The sequence below is a fragment of the Lontra canadensis genome, unplaced genomic scaffold (assembly GCF_010015895.1).
Source record: "Lontra canadensis isolate GAN:19392208 unplaced genomic scaffold, GSC_riverotter_1.0 scaffold40, whole genome shotgun sequence".
NCBI classification, from domain to species: Eukaryota; Metazoa; Chordata; class Mammalia; order Carnivora; family Mustelidae; genus Lontra; species Lontra canadensis.
This window is the reverse complement of record NW_022631034.1, coordinates 4,872,185-4,899,343: the sequence shown is the minus strand read 5'-3', so window position 1 is coordinate 4,899,343 and position 27,159 is coordinate 4,872,185. Positions and strand designations below refer to the sequence as shown.

Genomic DNA, 27,159 nt, shown 5'->3' with positions numbered 1-27,159 from the left:
GTAAAAAAAAAAATAATAATAAGGAAGCGATGTTGATTTTAATAGTGTATTGTATTTGATACAATATATCAAAAATCTTATCATTTCATTAGATAGTCATTATGTATTCCAACATCTCACTTTGTTCTGGCCACATTTCAAGGGCTTCATCGTCATGCACAATTAGAAAAATGAACTTAGGAGCCAGTTTTTAAAAAGTCAGTACCTTTCTTTGCTTGCAAATATGAACTTGTGTTTGGCTTCCTTCTGGGGATTTTTACTGTTGTGAGTAACACTGTAATGAACAGCCATATATAGAACTCCTGGTGCAGGAATTAAGGATGGTATATTCCTAGGTGTAGGATGGCTGGCAGGCAACAGGGGAAATCGTGCTCGCTTTATTCTCCTAAGTGGTTACTCCAGTTCACATGCCAGCTAGTAGTGTGGAAAAGAGTCCTTGTTGCTCCACCCCATACCAACATTTGGAAAAGTCTCCTTTCTTCATTTTTGTCAAACTAGTGGGTGTAAAATGGTTTCTTATTTCTTCACAATTTGCATTTTTCTGATTATTAATGAGATTGAATACCTTTTGAGAAGTATGTGAACCTTCATTTGTCCTCATCTATAGAAATTACAAATATTTATTCATTCAAATATAAATATACTTATATATGGTATATGCCATATATTCATATATGTCATATTATATATTTATTCACAAATATTTTATTTTTGAGCACTATCATGTATTGGTCTAGGTATAGAGACTCTACTAGTAGGGGGAAAATAGTCTCATATCTTGCCTTCTAGGAGTTTAGTTCTAGTGTTGTGTATATCGTGAAGAGGAAGAGAAAAAAACAATAACAATTAAAAAAGGTGAAGCAGCGTATGTCAAGTGTTGTTAGTAAACCTCAGTTAAGTCTGGTTCAGCCATTTTATGTCAGGACTTAACTTAGCTTCTGCAGTTGTAAAAAGGAGATGGTAATAATACCATCTTCATTGTTTATTCAATGCATATGAAGAACTTGACACAGCCCTGGCAAATTGTAAGACTCAGAAAATGCTGATAAGTATTATTTTCCCCCTTTTTTGCTTCTCCTTTTTCCCTGTAATTTCTTTTCAGAACCTCTGAAGTTTAAGATTAAATATGTTTTGGTTTGTTGAAGTGTTGGCTTTCATCAGGGTGTCAACCTATTGGTACTTTCTGCGACAAGACAGATGACCTTAGCTAATTTTGAGATGTGTTTTTGGAATTTCAAGCTTCTTAAATCCCAAAAACCAAGAGCCTGAGAATGGGTACTTTTTAAAAAGCTACATCATGTCAAATGCCAAAAATGTGGGAAAATCTGTAGGAATGCCTTGTATTCATTCAGGGCTGTGTCCTATGAATATAGATTTTGCCTGAATTAATCATTTTAATATAACAACCAATTTACTGTAAACCATGTGTGAAGTGCTGTATAGAAGAGATGCATGTGACCTTGTTAATCTTTGGAACAATTATGTGTCCCTCTTTCTTAGATAATGATGTTGAAAATGATCTTCAATCAGACATCGGTTGAGCACTGCAAGACTCACACTGAAAAGCTGAAAGAATGCAACTTCTTCTTAATAGCTGTGCGCCTGGCCTCACTGAACCAGATCTTGGATCCCTGGGTTTATCTGCTGCTAAGAAAGATCCTTCTTCGAAAGTTTTGTCAGGTAGCAAATGCTGTCTCCAGCTGCTCTAATGATGGACAGAAAGGGCAGCCTATCTCGTTATCCAATGAAATAATACAGACAGGAGCATGAAAGAGAACACCTAATCAACTTGCATGTTCACAGCTTTTGGCAACAAGTAGCCATAAACCTTACTGTGAATTTAGGCATCTCTGGCATGCCACTGTTTATGCATTGAAGGAGAATTTTAATATAAGGCTAAATGGTCTCAGAAGCATAGATAATCCCCTATGTGCCAAAAGTGTTGAAACACAAACAAAGGAAAATATATTATTAACGGTCTAGTGTTTTTGGGTCTCTGCCATTTGTAGCTGAATATGTGATTATTTAGGAGATGAAAACATTTTTTGTTATATAAATGATCTTGGTCTGTGGTGGGGGTGAAGTGGGGAAAGTTAATATTCCAGTGTACTGAGTACATGGGGGACGGAATCCATAGATCATCAGAGATAGGCAGTAATTTGCCTTTGTCCAAAGACCTTGATCTTCTGTATTCTCTTTCTATCTCTCCATGTCACTCTTTTCCCCTTACATTTTTTTAAAAATTGCATTAGGATAAAAAAACATAAATGTATCCATAATATTTAATGGTGTTGATGTAAATATTGCTCAATGCATAAATTATCTGCTGAACTTATGAAGTTCAAGTTTTGGATGTGTTGGTAATTATGTTTACTCCTATATAAGAGTCAATTGCATTTATTTGAAATATGACAGGATTTATGACTATCCAAATTACTCTATGTTCTTCTTTTTGAATGTATTTTTCATTCTTAAAAGCCTGGGTAAGATTTATGAATCTGATCTTGAGAGTCAGGAAAGTGATTTTTCAAAATGCTATTTAAAAACTAATTTGAGAACTAAATACAGGTACTGTGGTTAATTCTCTTCCCTGATTGTTTCACCAAAAGTATCCTCTAGTCTCCTGGATATTTAAATACTAACTCTAATTTCTATAGAGTTAATACTAACTCCATTAAATATTTTGAAGGTTCCATAAAGAGTTTCTATAGTTTGGCCTATTTATAGAATTAGAAAATTAAGAGTATTGACCCCTCACAGCATTTTCTCTATTTTCTCTTCAAAGTAGCTCTATATCTAAATATTTATTATTAATATGTTTTCTTACACTCTATATGTGTACAAACCTTGATAACTAAGCTAGGTTTCTTTTTGACACAAGTAGATTATTACACTAAGTTTTGAGAGTTGCACTTAAAAAACAAACAAACAGAAAAACTTCCCCAACAAACATAACAATCTTTTAAATGAGAGCTACACAAAATGCTCTTTGTATCCTTTGGAGCATTCATTTTGCAAACTCATTAACAGTTTCTCATGAAGATAGTAATCTACAGCTTACCTTATTGCATTCCTAATTTTAAAAGTTTGAGATTTATTTTATATTTCTTTATAGTAACTACTTTCCCCCCGTGTTTAGTAGGCATTTGAGGAATAGTTGATTTTAATAAGTACAACATATCTACTAGATTAATATATAAACCATCCAGGTCAGTTGGGAATAATCAATTTATTATTATTATTATTATTATTATTATGAATACCATGTCAAACTGAGTGGATAAACAAGGTCTGCTGAGAGTGTTTATGTAATTCATGATGGTTCCACTAATCTATGTTGTAGGAAAAAATGATGATATAGAACCTAATACTAAAGCCCTGTTATAAAATCTCTCTATGCTATAGAATTGGATTATCCCACCAGACACCTCATGAAGAATTAGACAAAGCTACCTCCTTTGTCCCAGAAAAAAAGTGCACTTGAATGACCTTACAGAAAAGAGGCCTTACCTCTTGAATTGTCCTCTGGTCCTAGGTCATAATGTGATAGACACACACACACGGTATGGATTTAAGTGGTGTGAGTGGGATTGGGTTATCCCTTCCAGCACCTAGTACAACACTTGAAATGTAGGAAGAGTCCAGCATTTATTCAACGAATGAACGAATGAATGGTTGCCAAAACCAAGTGTGTCTTGGCAAGGTGCCTGCCATATGACTGAAGGGCCACATGCCATTATAGTCCATCAGACTGATAAGGTGAATGCTCTCTGCCTCTTTAATTACAGAAAAATGAATTTACCTTCAAATGTGTAGTAACATATTACTGTACAACAAAGTGCTTTATCTGTATTAATAATTTAAGAGACTGATACTTCCAAATGGAAATGGAGATTACTGTCAAAGAAATATGACTTTTCCTCAAAGCACAGAAATACATAAAGACAAAACAACCTGACACTTATCCTTAAGTTCACAATAAATTTCTGTGCAGTGATACGTGGCAGGAGTGGACACATGGCAGTTTTTCAACAAGGTTGAAAAAAAAGTGGAGAAGGAAAAATTATGTAAATGGCATGGGTTTTGTTATCAGGCCCGCCATTGGTTTGTCCAGGGAAAAGCTGATAAGAAATATAAGCCCCAAATGATTTCAACCTTTGGATGATAGTTGAAGTTAGATTTCAGAAATGTTGTGCAGAGGCCCTAGATGTGGTCAGAAAGTGAACAGACTTCTGAAGTCACTTCATTAAAAATCTGTTTCCAAGTTTAAGTTTATTGGCCTTTAAATTCTTCCTCATATACTTTGTTTATCTATGTATCTGTCTGAGCAGGAAAAGAAGATGTGGGCATAAATTATGATGATTCTTAACTTGACAGTATTGATTAAAAGAAAAATTAAAGGCGTAGGAAACCACCTGGGAAGAAGTGAGGATAATGTAGAAATTAAGGTACAATCAGCTACTGTAGATTGTACATAGCAGGGCTGATTTTCCAAATGATGAATTTATGCAGCTAAGCTGTCATAGAAGAGAAGGATGATGTGCTATATCCAATAAGAATATTTTACGTTTCAAATAAAATCGGTGCAGTGGATATCTCAAAACTACTTTAAATGTTTTATCTTAAGATTTATCAAAATTTGCCTAAGGCTGTATGCCAGGATATTTTTAAGTAGATCTGTTTAATCTTGACAGATTTAAATGATTATGAATCAAAAAGTGCACAAAAAGTGTACACTTCTTTATTATATAAAAAATCTCTTGACTGCGTTGTAGAATAAAATTGTGGAAGCTCGTGTAAAAATTAACTGTAAGAGATCTTGGGACCATGCTGGCATAGAGTGATGGACCAACTAGAAACTCTCAAGACATAACTATTTTTCAATGGTGGTCAATCTGTGACAAAATTCTAATAATAGATTTTCCAGTGAATTAGATCTTTTATTCATTGATACTTTTTATCTGTTGGCTTTGAGTCCTACTTTGTGATTAGTTTCAATCTTTCCGTGTCAGCAATCACTTAATGGTTCTTTTGTACTGGGATTAAATCAGAGACAGAAAGTAGAAAAATTTTTATTGTTGACAGTTTAAGCACATATATTCCTATTTATTTTTTAATATTTAACCCCAAAAGCTGTTCTCGAAATAAACAGGATACCAGAAGATGAGTGACTTAGAAAGACTGCAAAGTATTTATTCCTAAGAACATATTAAAAGCTTAATGTGGAAAATTAAAATTTCTATGATTTACCCATGTGAAAGCTTAGACCATCACCCATGCCAAATCTTCAGAGAAGTTTATTGATGGTTTTATGCTCGCATACATCCCAAAATCGCAAAACTGAGGTTTTAGTAAATGTGCAGAATTGTGTAATGAATAAGATTATATCATTTTAAAAAGGAGGACTATTTAATACTGTGGCTACATTCAGAGGACTGTTAACTGAATTGCAATAAAATTCTGAAAAGAGATGGCATACATCTGTGATGTTTCCTAACATAGATTTTGATAGAGCCAATATACAAAATTTGAAAATCAACCTAAAACTCACATGCACATTTGTTAAAGAGCTGTAGCAGTTCGGTATTCTAAGACAACTAACTAGTGATTGATTACATATGAAGCATGAAACAGAGAATTAGGGAAAATGTTAAAATTAAAATCTAATTCCGTTAGACTGGAATCCTTTATATAGATACTGATTTCATAAGAAATTTCATATTAAGCTGAGTTACCCAAAAGATTTCAATTTTATTAGGAATTCATATCTCTAGTTATCCAGTAAAATCTTTTAGCTGTCTTCTTTGAATACCTTTTTCAGATTGAGCCACCTTGCATAAAACGGAAGAAAGTAAGAATAGTGCAGAGTGAACTTGTTCTCAAAGTGACAAAGGAAAAACTGAGACTATGCCCTTCTCAGAAAGACTTTCCCAAGTCTAGAGTTAAGGAATTATTATTTTTTTATAAGAAAATCAACAATTCATGTTAAAGTCAGATGGAAAGATATCCTCAAAACATGCTCCTTAACATTTTCTTTCTCACTTGTCCCTGTTCTCTACTCTTTTAAGGAACAATAGAGGACAGAATTTTTATTTTATATATTCTCTATTTTATAATTCCTAAAACAAGGACTCTATTTTAAAGATTTATAATTTATACAAGTTGAATTTTAAACCATGACATAATGATACCATAAACTGAGTACATTTTGATTATGGAAAAACAGAATCAGATATATACCATCCATATTCATTTATATATCACTTACTTTCTCTATTGAGAATCAAAATTCTTTCATTTTCAGAATTTTAAGTCAATCAATTTAATATTATCAACAACCTAAATATTTACTGGATTACATATTTCTTCATTAGGAATGAGACTGTGACCCCAAACCCCTTACCTCCAACCTGTTTATTCATTTTCTCAACAAAGAGAAAGTAATAGAAATATTTACTGTTGGTGAAATTGGGATTGTTTTTAAGAGGATAGAGAACAGCTTCATATTTCTAACATGCTTATGATTTAATATATGAAACGGATCTAATTCTGTTTTTTAGTAAGTCTGCTTTGACGGAACAATTTTATCATGGGAGTAAAGATAAGAAGGAAAGAGATGATCATGAGGAACAAAATCAGATTTTTCAAAGTTTTTGAGCGTTTGGAGATGATTCTACCCCTGAAGTTATTTTAAAAAGTGCAGCTCTTACATTCTTTTGTCAATTGCTTTAGAAACAGAATATTTTGGCTTCTTAATTAAAGTGGATCAGATATCTAGACAAAAAGTAGCCAATCACCAAACTTCAACAGTTGTTTGAAAATTTTTTTTTAAATTTTCTGTTTGTGTAGAGTCAAAGCAATAATGTTAAACACAGAAAAATGCATATGACTTACTGATACACTCCAGTGTTCTTTCAACTTTTGAAAATGTACTTATGTCAAGTACGCAAAGGGAGGGGGTGTAGAGAACATAAAGAAAGACATGGAGGGAACCTTGTACATTTCCAATTTGTTAAATTTCTTCATCCTTTTAGGCCCTTCCACGGAATCAAAGAGAGGAAGGCACCACATTTATCTTTATCATGTGAGTGTCAGTAGGAAAAAGCAAAGAGTGGCCAGTATTCTTTTCTGTAAGATCAGGTGTTAAGTTCACTCCAGTCATCACTGACTACTAAATTCTCTTCCTTCCATGTATGTATGGAATTTGTATGAAATATTTTACTTTCTCCCTCTTCTCTTACCTAATGTGTATGGACAAATAGCATAAAGTTGAACATTTCTTTACACAAAAAAAGTTTAAAATAGGCACTGATTATCTTCATCTGTTTACATAAATGAGTGTAAGTACTATTTACATGGCATATTTAGCAAGAACTGAAATCATTGACACTTTAATCAATAATGTAAAACTCAGCATAGAAAACGTATGTTTCTCCATCTTTCCTATGCAGCCTCCTATCCCTACCCACTTGACTAAGTGGGAAGATACACTTTTGTCATCTCCATGTAAAGTTTTTTTGGACTTATCCCCAGCATAGGTAAACACCTCTTCCAGTATATTTTAAATGCTAGCCTTCAGGATTGTGGAGACAAAATAAAAGAGACTTTGAAAACTACATCAGAATTTTGATGGCATTCAAGTCATAGCTAGTCTGTGTACTTAATAAATGTGTGTTTTTCATGTTGTGCTTGTCAATGGAAAATAAAGCTGAATGTTCTGAAACGTTCCTGTCTTTTTTTCCTGATGCCAACTCATGTCAGGAATATTTTTAAAAATTGTGTTAAATATTTTTCTGAAATCCTATTTGACACGCTTTGTCAAATAACAGCACAATGTAATATGCAGCAGCATTATGCTAACTCGATAATACCATTTTGTTTTACATTCCATAACTGTGTACAGTACAAATTATCACTGATTTTCTGTAGATCTGAGGTGCCCTTTTCCCATTTTCAATGTGATATCTATTCATGTTATAATCCCAGATTTTTTGTTATTAATACAAAAGCACATTTATAAATCATCTCAATTTAGTTCATCCTCTCCTTTGTGGATTCTAGTATAATCTATAGGCAGCCAACCAAGGAATTGTCCTTGCTTGCAGTCAGACCCTTTGATAGATTTGTACTGGGGTATTGGTGTGAGCTGATTACTGTCAGAGACACCCTTTGGACTTACCCAATACTCTCTTCTATGTGCTCATTCAGGTCAATCTACCTCTTCCTTATTTAGTGAAGGGAGATGTTCTATAGAATATAGGCTGCTAAGCCAAGCTCAACAAAAGTAGCACACCAGGCTTCTTCCTCCTAAGAAAAGATAATTAGGGAGAGCTCTGACCGTTCCTTCTCCCATGGGGCTCTAGGCTCCCAACCAGATTTTATGATCTCTATAGTCTTTGCCCTGTAGCATCAGATAAACGTCATGATGATAACTTCTGGTAGACCAGAAATACCACCACGATGTTGTTGAACCTACATACCATAAAATGAGAAACTGCCCAGTTTCAGGTCCTTGAAGGACATGGGTTCAAGACATCCTTAGATATTCTTGGGGTGTTGTTGTGCTCACTGATACCACTTTGCTCACCCACACCAGTTTTGAGCAAATCCAATTTGGAGGTTGGGTACTCAGAATCCAACCCAGTCCTCCAGGCTTGTTCTTTACTTCAACATGTATTTGTTGTTGTACCTATGATGTGCCAAGCATTCCGGTAGGTGTTAAGACACAAAGATTTTTTTCCTAAAAACTCAGCTGTCAATGAATGTATAATATTGTAGGGAATAGTAAAGAATTTGATCAGAGCTTCTATTAGAGAAAGCATATAGGAAAGGTGAAACTAAAATAGGAAATCATTTCCTGTAGAAGATGACAGTTAACCTGTATTTTGGAGAAAGGAATGGGTGTTAGTTGGGAAGGAGAGGGCATTTTAGGATACTTTTTCACTTTACTGTCCCAAATTATCATTTCCAGGGGATTCAAGGTAACTAACTTCTAGTGGCCCTGTGAGAAGTATAGGTCTAAATAAGCATATATCTATAACCTCTCAGAATGGCCAAAGTGGTTTGGCTTTGGGGCAGGATTTCCACCTCAGCCCTCTGGGCATACTGGGTCAAATAATTCTTTGTTATGGGGCTGTCCTGTGCATTGTAGGCTGTTTAATATTATCTCCAGCCTCTATCCACTAGATGAGAGCAATACTTTGCTAGCATGATGATCAGAAAAATGTCCTTAGCCATTGCAAAATATATTATGGGGGACTTAACTGCTCACAGATGAGAACACCTGCCTTAAGGCAAAGGCAAGGGCAAGGGCCATGGCCCTTGCAAGGGTGCTAAGTGTCTGAGGGTTTGCAGGCCAAGGCCATCTGTGAGATCTTGGATTTGAAAGACACCATTCTGGCATTTCCTGAAGCAGTAGGCACTAGAATGTCAGTTTGTGTATGACTGCACAAAAATGTGGCGTTACCACTACAACAATGCCCGGATCATCACAGGCCCTGATCCACTTCCGTAATCACATAAACCTATTCACAAAAGAGGAGGTACAGTTTCTTAGAAAGTATCACCTTTCTATTGATGTCTCCAATCCCTATTTTGTTCTTGATAAGAGGCCGTGGGGTTATATGTCTCTCAAGGGGATATCTAAAGGTAATGAGTCCATTTCTCCCAGGATCTTTAAAAATCTGTTATAATTCCTCTTAAGTTCACGTTTCCAGACAGGTGCCTTAGAAGGAGAGAACTAATTTACCAAACTCTGCCTTTTATGGGATTTTGGCCTATTTGGTCCGTGTTACAGAACTGCAGCAGCTTTATTTAATCTGAAAGATGATTTTTATCAAAAAGCAGTCCAACTCTGGGCAAATGTCTCTTTATTGGCCTGTGTTTCTCTGAGCTCATGCCAGTGGTTCAGTACCTCAAGTACGGAGCTATTACCACACATTTTGAAGCCAAAGTTTAACTCAGATCTCTATAACGAACCCTTAAGCTTCTGGTTTGTATGAAAGTGAAGCTGAAAAATTAAATCCCAAATCTGACCCCCCCAAATTAGAAGAAGAATACTTATTAATCTACTGTAGATTTCTGAGGCCAAGTAAGAAGATCTATGGATAATCAGTGTTTATGCCCAACATTCTTAAGCAGTTTCTAAAAGAAGGCTTTGAATATAAAAACAAGGGTGCTTGAATTTAACTTTGACAAGAACATGGGAAGAACATAATTCTGAAACAAGTTGCACAAATTGTGGTCTTTTCAAATTAGATTTAACTAGAACATACCTGATAGAACACTGACTTTTGATCACTTTGGGATCAGAGCCCCCCCCCCACCCCCCACTGGTAATCAGATGAAAGATATGGCTCCCCTCCTCACAAAAAGCACAGAAAATTTTTACAGAGTGTCAGAGACTTTACAGCCCTCCTGAATTCTGTCTGTGGATGCCTTAGAAATATTTGGACACAGGTTAGGAATTCTCCCTGTGAGAGAGTCTTTATGATTCAAGGAACCTCACAGCTTTCCATGTTTGGTTAGAAAGCCAAAATCTAAAACTGGAGTTAAGTCAACATAATTGCTTCCCTGTGAATGCCAAAATTCCCTGATATCTCATTATATGCCCACAACATAATCAGGGATAGAATTATTAAAAGAAGAACTGCAATCATTTAAAAAAAATGCCATCACATGGGGAAAAGAAAATAAGACAATCCAACCAGAAGAGGGGAAGCATAGGCTACTCACTAAAAACAGGTCGAAAGTAAAAGTACTATTTTTTTTTAAATTACAAGTAATTCAGTGATGCCTTTGCCTTACAAAAAAGAGCTTGTTTCAGTTTTCACTTGTGCTAACCCAGCAAGAGAGATGTAAAAAGAAGCTATTTAAAAGTCAATAAAAAAAAAAATCACCCCACTTGAAAAATGCAATGCCCTACCCACACACACAAAATAAATGGTTAGAATGTAACTTTCTGTTAAGTAACTTTGTTATGTTACATGTATACAGATACATACAAATTCACACTTCTGCATGTTCAATGTCTGCATTGCAATTTAGAAGGAAGACAGCAAGGATGACTTTACTGATTGATCCTTTCAGTGAGAATGCAAGGCATACACTTACAGATCTTCTTACAAATGTAAAATTAATGATGCTTTAGGCCAACACTTAAAGCTATTAGTAAAATGCTGTATTGATGTTTACAGTTTGTGTTTCTCTACAGGGAAAAGTCTGGAGCAATTAATGACATTTATCTTTGCATTTTTCTAGCCTTATTGAGGAAGATGGAAATGAGATCTTAAAACACTGAAGTATTTGTCTATTGGAAACAACTCTTTGATACCAAACCATCCTACATTCTGGATGTGTGTACATGAATTGGACAGCTGTATGAGGTGTGCATAAAATTGCAAGTCAATTTTCATGAATCAGTGGTTTGGACACTTCTCCTTGAGCAGATCCATGAAAAGCCATTTTTAGAGAAAAAGCTATTTGTATTTATTTTCAACATTCCTTGTTGATTTAAACTTTTTTTTTTTTCTGAGCGTTTTCAAGAATTGTGGTGAAAAAATTTGTGGTTCTTTCGGAGTAACTTTTGGAGAAACGATATTGATATTTCATATGGAATGATTTTTTTAACTATGATATGTTAGTCACTGTACAGTACATCGTTAGTTTTTGATGCAGTGTTCCAGGATTCATTATTTGCATGTAACTCCCAGTGCTCCATGCAATATGTGCCCTCCTTAATACCTATCACCCGGCTAACCCATCCTCTCACCCCGCTTCCTTCTAAAACCCTTGGATTGTCTCCTGAAGTCCATAGTCTCTCATGGCTCATCTCTCCCTCTGATTTTCCCTGCTTCATTTCTGCCTTCCTTCTCCTAATGCCCTCCATGCTATTCTTTATGTTCCACAAATAAGTGAAACTATATGATAATTGACTTTTTCTGCTTGACTTATTTCACTCAGCATCATCTCCAGTTCTGTCCATGTTGATGGAAATGTTGGGTTTTCATTCTTTCTGATGGCTGAGTAATGTTCTATTGTGTATATGGACCAAATCATCTTTATCCATTTGTCTGTTGAAGGGGATCTTGGCTCCTTGGCTTCCACAGTTTGACTATCATGAACATTCCTGCTATGAGCATTGGGGTGCATGTGGCCCTTCACTATATCTGTATCTTACAGGTAAATACCCAGTAGTGCAATTGCTGGGTCATAGGGTAGCTCTATTTTTAATTTTTGAGGAACCTCCACACTGTAGGAGTGGCTGCACCAACTTGCATTCCCACCAATAGTCTAAGAGAGTTCCCCTGTCTCCACAACATTTCCAACATTTTTTGTTTCTTGCCTTGTCAATTTTTGTCATTTTAACTGGTATCAGGTGGTATCTCAATGTGGTTTTGATTTGAATTTCTCCAAAGGCTAATGATGTTGAACAACTATTCCTACACTCTGAAAAGTTTTAATCAGGATGGATGCTGTATATTGTCAAATGCTTTTTTTTTGCACCAATTGAGAGGACCATGTGGTTCTTCTTTCTCATTAATATGTTCTAGCACATTGATTGATTTGTGAATGTTAAACCACCCTTGCATCCCAGGGATAAATCCCACCTGGTCCTGATGCATAATCCTTCAATGTACTGTTGGATTCTATTAGCTAGGATCTCGTTGAGAATTTTGGCATCCATATTCTTCGGGGATATTGGTCTGAAATTCTCCTTTTTGATGGGGTTTTTGCCTGGTTTTGGGGTCAAGGTAATGTTGGCCTCATAGAATGAGTCTGGAAGTTTTTCTTCTGTTTCTATTTTTTGAAACAGCTTCAGGAGAACAGGTGTTATTTCTTCTTTGAATGTTTGGTAGAATTCCGCAGGAGATCCATCAGGTCCTGGACTCTTGTTTTTTGGGAGGTTTTTGATCACTGCTTAATCTAGTTACTGGTTATTTGTCTATTCAGGTAGTCAGTTTCTTCCCGTTTCAATCTTGGTAGTTTATAGGTTTCCAGGAAGGCATCCATTTTTTCCAAGTTGCTTAATTTATTGGCATATAGTTGTTGATAATAGTTTCTGATAATTATTTCTATTTCTTTGGTGTTAGTTGTGATCTCTCCCTTTCATTCATAATTTTATTAATTTGGATCCTTTCTCTTTTCTTTTGGATAAGTCTGGCCAATGGTTTATCGACCTTATTAATTCTTTCAAGAAAACAATTTCTAGGTTGGTTGATCTGTTCTACTGTGTTTCTGGTTTTTAGTTCATTGATCCCCTTTAATCTTGATTATTTCTCTTCTCATACATGGCTTAGGCATGTATGAGACTTGTTTTTTTTTTTTTTTTTACCAGTTGTTTAAGATATAAAGTTAGTTAGTGAATTCAGGATTTTTATATATATATATATATATTTTGAGTGAGGCTGATGATTGATTTATTACCAAGATCTGATGAGGAACCACTGCCTTAAATGTTGCACAGCCCTAATTAGATATTCTTGGCTCTTATCCTTATCTCAGATTTTCTCCTTACCATGACAATTTTGAATTATTTATATTACTATCCCTTCAGCATAATTTTCATTGATAGCTTAAATAATTTATTTGTTAATTTGATTAATTAATATTGACTGCTACTAAGATACTATATGTTTAATTTAAAATATTTTAAAGTATTTTTAAAATGAAATCATTTCATTAAAATGCTCTGTAAAATTTTTTGGGTCATGATGAAAGAGAAACATTTCCAACATTGGGAAAGGAGTCAGAACACTTATGTCCAATTATCTGATTTGCTATTCATTGGTTATCTGTCCTTGACAATTCAGTAAACCACTCAGGAAACCAATAATTTTCTCATCAGCAGAAAACTGTTAGGATTAAATAAGACAATGAAGATAAGGACCTTTTTTTTTTTAAGATTTTATTTATTTGACAGAGAGAGATCACAAGTAGAAAGGCAGGCAGAGAGAGAGAGGGAAGCAGGCTCCCTGATGAGCAGAGAGAACCCGATGCGGGCCTCGATCCCAGGACCCTGAGACCATGACCTGAGCTGAAGGCAGAGGCTTTAACCCACTGAGCCACCCAGGTGCCCCACATAAGGACATTTTTGAAAGCACTATACAAGTAGTTGATGGTTAATTTATTTTATTATGTTCATTGATGGAACAACATTAAAAATTAATTATAATATCTCATCTTAAGCAACTATTGCACAGTCTTGCTAATTTAGTATTGGGCATTCAGCAGAACACCCAAGTGATATTAGAAAACTGGTTCTGGTCCCACATAGGGTGTGTGTGTTTAAGAAAGATACAGTAGCTTCTTTTAAATTTAGTTCCCTCATCTGTATGATCAGGGTTGGTCTATCTGTGTGGTATCTTCTAACTGAAAAAACGTGATTCTCCTGTCTCTCTGGAATGTCATGCAGCTAATCTTGTCAACTAAACACAGAGAAGTTCTTTTCTTTTGAACCTTGAAAAACAACCATAGAAAACCTCTGGGAGACATAGATAGCAGTCCCATAAAATGTTTCTGTTTCTTTTTTCTCTAAAAAGAATTTTTAAGGTTCTTGTTTTCCCTCTCCTCTGAGATTGTTCTCTTTTCTCAACCAAATCACAAGATCCTTGAATACAGAGGCCATGTCTTCTTCTTGTTAAGGTATTTTGCCTGCTTTCCCCTTGCTCCTCATCCAAACTACCAAATCCTAGTTCTTGTTGTTAAATGTGATGGATCTTATTTACTTCTTTATTTTTGGCTCAGTAAATATCGCAAAGATTAGGACATGTAGATTTTCATACACTTGGGTTTATCACTGTGTGTATGTGTGTATGTCTGTGTATGTGATGGTGTATAATGCAGTGATTCAGTACTTCTATACATTACTCAGTGCTCACCTACGTATACTCTTTAATCCCATCACCTGTTTCACCCATCCCCCCACAAGCCCCCCTCTGGTAACCATCAATTTATTCTCTATAGTTAAGAGTCTGTTTCTTGATTTGTCTCTCTTCTTTTTTTCCTTTGTTTTTGTTTTCATTTTTTTTGTTTGTTTCCACATACGGTGTTTGTTTTTCTCTGACTTATTTTACTTAGCATTATACTATCTAGCTCCACCCATATTGTTGCAAATGGCAAGATTTCATTTTTTTCTTTTTATGGCTGATGATCCCTGAGCAAAGAATTACTACTGTGATTATTTTCTGAAGCTTCAAGTTTATCTTTGAGGTCTCCATGAAAGCCCCATGACAGAAAGTTTTGACTATCATGATGCTTGGGCATTTTCAAATAGCCACAGACAATATTGAGCAGCAGAGGGTAAGCAGGTTTTCCAACAGTACTGACTGGAGTCTGCTAACGAGTTTCTTAGCAAAAATCTGAACGTCCATACGCCCAACCTGGTCATGTGCACAATCCTGCAAACATTCTGACTCTTCCTTATTGCTGGAGATGGACTTGTGCCTGAAGTGGAGGAGTATCAGCCACCTAGCAGCAGACGGTTGCACGGAAAGGCTGCCTTTCCACTTCCGTCCAGGCCTGTGGGTTTTTCGGATGCGGATTTATCACGATTTAGATTACTAAGTATACATCTCTTGCAACCCCTTTGTCTTTTGTTTCATTTTTGTTGTGGTTTTCCTTTCACACTACCTCTCCTGCTTATAAGGTAACTCAGGAGCAGCCTTACTGAGAAGCTGGAAAGCATTAAGTACTTTTGCTTCCTAATTACAGGAGGCCTCCTGGAAGAGTATGTACATTTCAAGATAGAAGAGAAGGAGAACAAGCCTTTGTCAGGAGTAAAACCATTCTGTTTATCATCCCCCAGGCTTAATTTTGAGGTTTGCTCAAACTTCTTCCTGCAAAATATACTGTAGTTCCAGAGTGGATAATGTTTTCCACTTAAGAGAAGAAATTAAGAGAAAAATTGCTCTCTGTTTTTGAGTGTTTCTTCCTTTGTTCCTAGCAGGCAAAATCTATTTGGTACATCTGACATTTTATTCATTCACCAATATTCTCTTCAACTAGCTGCTCTGATTTCTGCAGAACTGGTCAGACTGATTAGAAAGTATCCAGAATACTTTGCTCCAGGGAATAAAATCTTGGCATCTCCAAAACTTGAATTCTGTTATCAGGAAATGGATTCAAGTGGTAACCCACCAATAGCTGTGTAACTTGAAAAATCGATAGAGCTTGGAGTTTATCTTTGGTCTAATTTTGCATGTTATCTCTACTGTTGCAACATAATTATAGTAGTTAACATTCTCAGCCATCTAGGGATCAATTAACTTTTATTCAGAATGGGCTCAATCCAATTACATGAAAATCTTTACTTAAATTTTTTTACTAATTGGTGGTTAATTAAACCAAATCAAATGAATCAATGCTTCGGGCAAATATTTGAAGGGTAAATTCCCATTTGTCTGCCATCTTCTGTGTAATTTGCATGAGAGATGGAGACTGGAGATTTTTGTATGGTTTGTTATTAATAATATAATTTTTAAAATAATGTAATTTATTGACATTATTTCTTGAGAGTAAGTTTTAATATGAGAATACATTTAGGAAAAAATTAAAATAGCAATGAATGATTACACACATTACTTGAAGTTCCTTAAAGGGGAATGCCATTCTTCATTTCATTGGATGAAAAACGATCCTCTCAGACTTAGGGGATCTTTCTCAATTGCCCAAGATAACCGTTTGGAAGGGAGAGAATGATATTCTTAGAGAAAGGCAAGAGACAACTAAGATGTCAGCTAGATAAGTAGGATCTTCTTTCAGGAGATGAGTATCCTATGGGGCGTCTGGGTGACTCAGTGGGCTATGTGTTCGACTCTTGCTTCTGGCTCCGGTCATGATCTTATGAGTCATGAGACTGAGCCTGGCATCTGGTTTCATGCTCTCTCTCTGACAAATAAATAAACAAAATCTTGGAGAAAAAAAAAGAATGTGTTTTGGAGTAAGACCTGGGATCAAACTTTGGTTTAATACCTGTGGAGCCTGAAAGTAATTCCTTAAGCTATGATTTTTGTATATGAAGAATTGAGATTTTTGCACTTTATAGGATAGCTAGGAGGATTAAATATGTAAATATTCCAGAAGAGTGATGGATACAATATCTATGTAGGAGGTATTATTATTGGATTGTATCGATAGTGATAATAGTAGCCACAGTAGCACTATCAATTGCTTGAGGAATCCATAAACCATATTGCTAAGGTGGCAAAACACATCCTTATTTCTGCACTCATTCCTTAATATTATTTTGGGAGACCCAAGCACATAACATTGTGTTTGAGAGGATAAGAAAAAAGACTATGTTTGGTGGCCCGGCCTCATTCTGTTAACTTATTAGTACACTGACTTTAATCAAATTAACTTAACCTTTTGAGGTGTCCACGTGGCTCAATTGGTTAAGCATCTGACTCTTGTTTTCAGCTCAGGTCATGATCTCAGGGTCCTGGGATAGAGCCCTGAGTCGGGCTCTGCACTTGGCAGGGAGTCTGCTTGAGGTTTCTCTCTCCCTCTTCTTCTGCCCCTCCCTTTGCTCTCTCCCTGTCTCTTTTTCTCTAAAATAAATAAATACATCTAAAAAAATTAACCTTTCTAAACCTTAGTTCTTTAGGTATAAATGAAGATAATAATTTTATCTAAAGTTAACAAATTTTTTTGCAAATATTTAATGAAATGATTCATGCAAATGCTTACCTAGTCCCTGACACATTAATAAGACTCAATAAAGGGTTATTATGTTATTATAAATTATTGTCATTAATGTTAAAAGGAAGATCAGAAGACTTAAGTCCAGTTTCTAATGGCGGCTGAATGCCCTCACAAGGACACAAATTTTATCCAACCTTCTCAAGACTTAGGGTGAGAAAATAAGGATGTGGGTCAACTTATAGGAAGAGGAAGAACTTACAAGAAACAGCAAAATAAAGAAATTCAAGTTTTCTTTATGGCTTAGTGTATGTCATTGTGAGATAAGGAAATGGTTCCAGTAGCACAGAAGAGGTTTTGTGGTTTATTTATTTATTTATTTATTTATTCTCCAGTGTTACTGAGATATAATTGTCATAGAACATTGTATTCATTTAAGCTGTACAACATAATGATATATATGCAGTATATTGCAAAATGATCTCTACAAGTCTAGTTTATACATCCATCAGCTCACATACTTACAATTTTTTCTTATAACAACTTTTAAGATTTACTCTCTTAGCAACTTTCAAATATACAATACAATATTATTGACTATAGTTACCATGCTGCACATTACATCTTAGAACTTAGTTATCTCATAACTAGAAGTTTATAGCTTTTGACCATCTTTACCTATTTCCTCCCCACACAGCCCTGCTCCCCACCTCTTACAACCACTGGTCTACTATCTGTTTCATGAATTTGGTATTTGCAGATTCTACATATACATGATACCATACAGTCTTTGTCTTTATTTTACTTACCATAATGTTCACAAGGTACATCCATGTTGTTGCAAGTGGCAAAATTTATTTTTTTTCATGGATGAATAAACTCCATCCTATTATATATATATATATGTGTGTGTGTGTGTGTGTGTGTACACACACACACAACACTTAGGCGGTTTCCGTGTCTAAGCTATTGTAAATAACGCTGCCATGAACATGGGGGTGCAGATATCTCTTTGAGACAGTGATTTTGTTTCTTTCAGATACATACCCAGAAGTGGAATTGCTGGATAATATGGTAGTTCCATTTTTAATTTTTTGAGGAACCCAGAAGAAGTATTTTGAAAAGTCCCTATGATAACATCATCAAGTAAAATCTAGGAAAAATAAATAATAAGGCATACAAGCAGAAAGGTGGATCTCAGTATGGTAGTTCTTGTCTGAGAAACAACAAATAGGATCTGGTCAAATCAGTGAATGCTTTCTTATCACTATCTAATGCAGATTAGTATAACATATGTCTGCCACCTCAATTTTCTGATCTAGTAAGGACCATGGGGATAATAATTTCTAGTTTATAGGATAACTATAAATATTAGAAGAAACAATGCAGACAAACCACTTGGTATTTTTGTCCTTAAAAATAAAAACAGTCATTTTGCTAGCAAAAAATGGATTTATTTGGGAATAGCAGAGAATTGCAATTCAGGGCAAACAAACTATGGCAAAAACCATAGGCTGGTCCAACAAAGGAAGTGAATGTTATTTTATGGAGAAGGAAGAAGTTGGGAGGCGTTTCTTTGAACAAAATCCCATTGGAGAAAGGCAAGAGTTCAAGGTGATGACAGTTTCTCATTGTCTGAGTTGCTGGGGAAGTCAGTTCATTTTTGGGTGGGGGAGGGGGGAGTCAATTCTTACAGGAGATGCAATGCACATCTTTTCTTGTTGGGGCTTGTGACTGATGATTCTTTCCTGTTGCCTTCTCTTCTGTTGGCATCTGTAATTGACAATTCTTGACCTTGAATGGTATGGCATGAGAGTTTCCATTTCTGGCCTTCTGACTCCATTATAGTGTGGATTATAATGTAGTGGATACTCCATTATAGTATCAATTTTCACAGTATACACACAATGTTCCATCCTCCTTCTCCTCCTCCTCCTCATCATCATTTAAAGTGCAAAATTCTCATAAATTTATCAAGATCCAGACAGAACAATAATTTATTTCTGGGTAACTTCAGGTCATTTGTTTTTCTCTAGCTATAAAGTCAGTAGAAAACAGAACTGCCAGGGAATTTTTGGACTGTGAGGCATTGGGGAAAACACACAGTAAAAAAAGATATTAAATCAGTTTACATTAGGATGGAGGTGTTCTTTTTCCTTTTAGTACTTGAATCGAAAATAGTAACAACTTGGCCATTAGTACCATTACTTCTCTGGTGATGACTATTATCTCTAAGAAAGAAATGAGGATCAGACTATTTGTATTGGTTTTGATAAATTTTGATCATTGATTAATTGAATAATTTGTTGGGTTTATTTTGTCATTGATACATCTTTAATTAAACCTTACCATGTGGGTCTAGGTCCCGGGGATCCTGATGTTTATAAGATTCCAGATTTCAGATTCTCTGATTCTTCAAAGTGAAGTATCAATTTTCATTCATTACATTTAGAACTTTAATATTTTTTCTCAAGCAGTGCAGAAGAACACAAAGACCAAAGGAAAATTCCCAATACTCTAGCACTCAAAGTGAACCACTGTAAATGTTTTAATTAAAATTCCTTCAAATATTTGTCTTTACAAGTTTCTCCTCAACTGTAGCTTCTTCTAGGAATTATGGTGAGATAATCTCAAATACTTGAAGGGGTACCACATGAAATATGAAAGGTTTATGTGTTGGACTAAGGTTTATGGGAAGTAGCTACAGAGAGGAGGATTTTGACCCAATGTAAAAAGAAGAAAATCAGTGGTGCCTAAGGTGGAAAGGGCTATTTTAGATAGTAATGAGTTTCCTATGGTTGCAAATGTTCAGACAAATACTAGGGAACCACTAGGGAGTTTGTTGTAGAAGCAGGAACTAGAGATACCTTTTGAAAGTCTTCTTCCAACTCAAGATTCTATGATTTTATGCATCAAACCAGTTGTAAATTGGCTACAGCATTTGAAATGGTGTAAAAAGATGGCTGAATTTAGCTGTTGAAGTTAGTGCCCTGTTTTAACCCCTTTATATGTGGTTTATAGTCTGTTTCATGTGATGTTAACTGAATTGTTGTTGGATCTAATCTCAAAGCTACCCTTCAAGTTCTCTATATTCATCCTATCAATTTATGACTTTTTTTGGAAAACACTGCTCAGAAAAAACAACAAAAATGTTATCAAAAAGAGCTACTGCAATTATTTTCCAATTAAAGGCCTGGTGGCCTTTAATATCGATGACTTTATTAGTTGGGGTATCTGATTGTCCTCACAGACTGTAAAAGGTCACCAAGAATATGAATTTAGTCAAACTCAGCTTATTATCTACTCTGATCATGTTTTACTATGTATAAAGCATATATTTTAGCAGAATAAACCCAGCACGAATAATATTTATCAAGTTTTTGTACATTACCATCCCTATGTCATTGAAGTTTCATGACCAAAAGAAAAGAGAAATGTACTTTAAAATATAGGGAAACAAATGATTCAGTAAATGTTTAAGGAGGCTTTTAAGATTTGAAATAACTTTAAGGAACCAATACCATTAAATAAGTAGGGAGGGGCTGCATATTTTATTTTTTTAACCAACAATAGAATTATTCTTCAAGAAAGACATTTTTATTCATTTCACTGGGTGAGGCATGTAAACTTGCTACTTATTTATACAACATGGTCCTTAAATGGGTTAGAAATAGTTACTTCTCTTTTGAAGCACAGAATCAGACTCTTACATCCTTGCTGAAAGTGTTGAAATTGTTGGTATCATTCATTGCTCTCTGAAGAACAACTATGAGCCACTGCAGTCTGAGAGATTTTAACATCATCTGTGGGAAGGCAGCATTGGGTAGCCTTAGGGAAGAGTCCGGGGATTTGAAGACATAGATTCGCAACCTGGTTCCTGATTTACTAGCTGTGCAAATGGACAGTTTTTAAATCTTTTTCTGATTCAGTTTACTCTTTGTAAATTGGAGATAACATTACCTATATCATGAGGTAGTGAAAGGAAATAATATATGTACAAAGCACAGTAGAAATTCAATCATTTATAGCCAGTATTAACATTAAATAGCCTTCCTTATCTTTGCAAAAAGACATGAATACCATCTTCAGGAGTAACATTAGTTGTAAATGTGATAACTTAGTATCTAATAATCAACATTTGTAGAATTCTTTGATAATCTCTAAGGCATTTTATTATCTGTAGTCTTATTTGAGAAAATTTTTCAAGTAGGGATGGGAATATTGTGATCATTCAAATTTTATCCATAAAGGACTAAGACTAAGACTAGGTGGGTACAACTTCCAGGTGTAAAATAAATAAGTCGTAGGGATATAACAGACGGCACAGTGACTACAGTTAATAATACTGTATTGTGTATTTCAAAGTTGCTAGACCGTAGATTGAAACCTGGGTGGCCCAGTTTTCAGGCGTCTGCCTTCAGCTTAGGTCATGATCCCAGGATCCTGGGATGGAGACCCACATAGGGCTCCCTACTCAGCGGGGAGCCTGCTTCTTCCTCTCCTACTCCCCCTGCCTGTGTTCTCTGTCTTGCTGTATCTCTCTCTGTCAAATAAATCAATAAAATCTTAAAAAAAAAAAAAAAGAAAAGAAAAGGAAAGAAAGGACTAAGTATAGTGTTTGGACCTCGGGGTTAAACTTCATCTCTGTACTTGAGCTATGAGTGAGTTTCTTCCTCTTCTGAGCCTCAGTGTTCTCCTTTGGAGAATAGATATAGTAGTTGGTGTCCTCAGAAAATTTTGGTGTTTTCCCAGTGCCCACTGTACAAAGCCTGAATGAGTCACGTGTTCAAAGCTGTCAGTAAACTGGTCCCAACCCACCTTTCCAGTGTATCAACAAGATCCCAGCCTTTTGAGAAACCTTTCCTCAAACACATTATGCACTTCATAATTCTTTTCCTACTGTTTTCTTTGAATGTTCTTCTTTATTGAGAAATTAAGAATTTGAGAAAATCCTACTCATTCATTAAGGCCCACTGTAATAAGACCTACTTAAGAATTCTTTGACAGTGTCTGATTTGGAGTTAACAACTGCTCGCTTGTGCATCCATGTTAACTTATTTATGCCTCTGTGATTACTTCTCACTGTTTGACACTGTATGACAGTCAGCTGCCCATTTCTAGCTCCCTCACTAGGCTCTTATGCCCTAGAATGAGAGACCACATCTTTTAATCTTAGTGCCCCAGACCCTCCCATTTCCTCTCCTCCCCACAGCCTCCAAGCCAGTGAAGACTGAAATATAGACATAGTAGACATAGAAATATCTTTTACATTTCTTTTAGTGACTGCAGTACAAATAGTATGAATAAAAATATGAGATGTCCAAGAAGGGCTTTTAGTTGAAAAAAATTAAGGCTTACAGAACTTATCCCAATGCTAGATGTATACGGTACATACTTTAGCAAAGAATTGTTAACTATAATTAGACTGAAATTAGAGATGATGGCCTGCAAACTTCTGGCATACATGTCACTCAGAATGCCTCCTATCCCTTTCCAATGAAGGTCGCTTGGTGCCATCATTTGACAAAGTTTTAAATTGGATAGAGAATCAAATTATTAATTTGCAAGTATTAAATTAGTCTCATTGAACGCATCACTTTTGCCACTCATGTTAAGGTTGTAAGGTAATGTGAAGGGAAAGTCTTGTCTGTGTTGATTCCTATGTCTGTGGGAGGGCCTGAGGTAGGGGATGGGCGGTCACGGGGCGATCTTCCAGGCCGGCAGAGAGGAGAGTTGTGGTTAACAGGATGGTCTGAGGAGCAGAACTGCCTTTGGCCACAAGGTCTGAATAACTTGGGCTTGGAATCCCACAAGTGTTTCCCTGGCTCTCTCAGCAATGCCGCTGTGGAGTCACAGGTTGACAGAATAGAAAAAAAACACTTCCCTTCCAAGAACTGAGAGCATTCAAGAGAAACAAATTCTGACCACCTCCTTTGGACATGTAAGGAAGCTGAACAGAGAAGTATCAACGCAGCCCCCAGGCTTTGATAGGTTAACGCTTGAAAACACTTCTCTGCTTCCTGTCAGGTGCTCCTATCACTGGACCACAGCTTCCCCATTTGTTCAGTTATCACTCACTCAATCTTCCATTCACTCACTCAGCCCATTTGTATTTGGCTGCTCTGTCTGCCGTTACTATGCTGGGCCACACAGGCAAAGTGCCCTCCAGGAGGAAAGCATGCACTGTAACCCATTTCAAATCCTGAAAAACTCAAAAGCGCCCCTGAGCAGCCTCCCCAGGTCATCCTGGAAGACTCCCTTCTGAGCCCATCAGAGCCTGCCGCCCACACTTCCGCTAACGTTCCTGAGCATCACCCCAGGTTTAATGCACTGCTAACGCGTCCAATATCTTAGCCTAAGTTACAAAACCTAGATGTCTGCTTACACCAGTTCACTGTTCAGTATGTAGTGAATTTCTAAGAAAGTGAGCAGAGCACTAGGATCCTCCAGCTCAGATACCAAGAGCCCCCATCCCAGAGGAGTGCTCACCGGTGTACCTTGAGCAAGCAGGTGTGTTACAGAGCAAACCAAAAACTGGGGGACCTTTCTTGGTCTCTCTAGACACTTTAAGAAGGACCTCATCTGTTATGTCTTGTGCTTCATGGGAATACATACCAAGGTGGGACCAGGATCCTGAAAAGTAAGTGAATTAATGATGAATGTGCATCATTCATCATGCACATGATGAATGTGCATGAAGGGAAGAAACTAAGCACAACCAGCTCTACTATCCACATTCAGTGTTTGAAGAGGGAGGAATTTAACATTGAGGACCCTCAATGTACTCTTACTGAAGCCAGAGGAAAAATAAGGTCAATGGGATTTATTTTCAACTACCTAATGGAATTAGTCTCGAAGACTTCTGCCCAAGCAATGTAGTTCCTTATGTTGTGAGTCTCAACATATGTTTGCTATGATATTCGGTTCAGTCTCAGTGATCATTCATCAGATGCTTCCAAGATGCTGGTCACTGAGCTAAGTGCTTAGAAGCTGTACTTCTTGCTTCTCACAGGGACATTCATAGCAGAGGGTGAGGATTTAAAACCATATTTCCTTATTTTCTTGAGTCCTAAAGGAAATCAAGTGGCAGAATGACTTGTTTCCTTGTTCTCTTTTCTGACTCTAAGCTAGGCTATTTCCACATGAGAGCATAGTAGAGAGGAGGTCATATTTTGATATTTTACTCCTGGGCTTGTCTAAATAACTGATACATAGACTCCTACCGCTGGAAGAGGCAGTAGAGACCATTGAGTCAAGAGGATTTTAATTGGATTCAACAGAGCCCTATCTGCAGAAGCTGCCGTGTGTGTGTGTGTGTGTGTGTGTGTGTGTGTGTGTGTGTGTGTAAAGTGGAGTTAGGGACAACAGTGATGGGTTAGATTTCAAAGAGTACAAGGTGAGTATTAATATAGCCTGAGCTCAAGATCTCCCTTTTATCTGTCATGTATATCAGGCTTCTAATTGGAATTTCATTTAAAGATGATTCTGCTTTTAAAAGAAAAACACTGTTTCTTCTACACCCGACTCTCCACACTCCTGACACCAAACATGTGGAGTTTTCCCACATCAACTAATTCTTCAACAACAGCTAGGGCTCCTACCATTCAATTATGATGTTAAATATTCAGAGTGAGAGCAGACCCCCACATTAAGGGCTCAGTCTGAAAGATAACCCCCTGCTTCAGATGCCAGTCACAAGTCCAGGCTTCCTGGACGTCTGACCAACAAGCCATATATCAGAGCTTCCCAGGACCCTCATATTGGGTTCAGTAATGTGCATGAATGGCTCACAGAACTCAGGAAATCAGTTTACTTGCTAGATACCAGTTTATTACAAAAGGATACAACTCAGGAACAGCCAGCTGGAAGAGATGCATAGGGAAAGGTATGCAGAAGAGGTACAAAGCATCTGTGTCTCTCTGGGTACATCTTCTTCCCAGCACCTCCATGTGTTCAGCAATCTGGAAGCCCTCTGAAACACCCAACGTTAGGGTTTTTCATGGAGGCTTCAGTACATAGGCATGACTGAGTAGGTCATTGGCCATTAGTGACTGACTCATCTCCAGCCCCGCTCTTCTCCCCGGAGGCCAGAGGGCAGGATTGAAAGTTCCAATCCTCTCACCATATGGCAAGTTCCCTTGGCAACCAGCCCCCCATCTTAAGTGGCTTTCCAAAAGTCACCTCATTAACATAAACTTAGATGAGGTTGAAAGGGGCTTCTTAAGAATAAACTTAGGATGCCCCTTTCACCTCTATCTTACTGGAGCCCTTTCATAACTGGGGACAAAAACCAAATATTATAGCAACACCTTTATCAATCAAAACTATCTCAGGAGCTGGGGATAAAGACCAAAATATACATTTTTATTATATTACAATATTACAGTTTTCAAAAATTATAAGAACATAAACCACAAGTTTAGTTCAACTAAGACTCAGGGTTGAAGTGACTTGGCCAAGGTCACACAATTTCTTAGAGACAGAGACAAGACTAGTACTCATGCCTTCTTCCCAAGCTAATTTCAATCTTGGTGGCTTTTCTGACAGCCATTAGATGGTTGGTTAAAAGTAGGGATTCTGGAGCCACATGACTTGGGTTCAGATCATAGTTCTACTACTTACTAGCTGTATGACTGTAGGTAAAGTACCTACCATCTCTGTACCTCAATATCTTAATCTGTAGTCAAGGTATTTGTAGACCCTTCCTCTCGGATTGTTATGAGCATCAAATGAGCTAAAATACGTAAAACATTTAGAAAGGTGCTTGGTATTAAGTAAAAAAAAAAAATGTGTTGAGCTATTATTCTTTTTAAAAGATTTTGAGAATCTCTTCTGATCCTAAAGTACCCATCATAAGATCTAAAATCCAAAACTAGTGTTCTTTTTAGCAAGGGCATGGAAGATCCTCTTAGAAAGTAAATGCATTTTCTGGGTAAAAAAATAACATAGTAAAGCACTGCCACTCTCTAATGTCCCAGAAACAATATTTCCATCAGCTCTAGCTTCTTAGTAGGACCTTATAAGAATGAGACATAGAATAGTTAAAATTCAGTGATGGGTCTGGAATGAGATTTCTTTATAGAAACCAAGGAAAGGACGAAAGCTGAAAGGGGGACAAATATGGAGGGAAGGTACTGGTAAGATAAAACATACGTGAAACAAAAGCAGCCCTTTTCAAAATTCTCTTCTGTGCCCACATCAGAGACTGAGGCACAGAGTGAGTCTCCATAGAGTCCCTAGAAAGGACTGGTGCCAGGGTCACCTCGAGCTCCTTCCCAGTGCATTTCTCTCCTCCCTTCTCACTCCATATACATTCTCTGTTCACTTATCTTCTGTCTCAGGAAATATATTGAATATGGCAGTGAAAAGAGAGAGAAATCAAGCAAGTTTATAAGGAAAGACTGAGAATTTGGAGAGAGGACAGGGGAGAGGATGTCATACCAGTCAGCCTTGCTGACAGGAGTTGTTGGGGGAGCGGGTGGGCTTTTCAAGAAGGGAGCAGGGACCAAACCATCCAGC

At 36.6% G+C, this 27,159-nt stretch overlaps 1 protein-coding gene across 4 annotated transcripts in view; it reads left to right on the top strand.

The window, feature by feature from the left end:
* The window catches only part of PTGER3 (prostaglandin E receptor 3), a 185,516-nt gene that overhangs the window by 29,625 nt on the left and 128,732 nt on the right, over nt 1–27,159 (top strand). For 2 of the 4 annotated variants that reach the window (XM_032870100.1, XM_032870099.1), the window contains exon 2: nt 1,501–1,680. The exons of 1 other annotated variant lie outside the window; for it this stretch is intronic. In XM_032870100.1, coding sequence (XP_032725991.1) covers nt 1,501–1,680 — 180 coding nt within the window. Of the gene's footprint in view, nt 1–1,500; nt 1,690–3,550; nt 3,579–6,956; nt 7,724–27,159 lie in introns of those variants that run through there. One more of the 4 variants, XM_032870102.1, reaches the window with a different exon arrangement.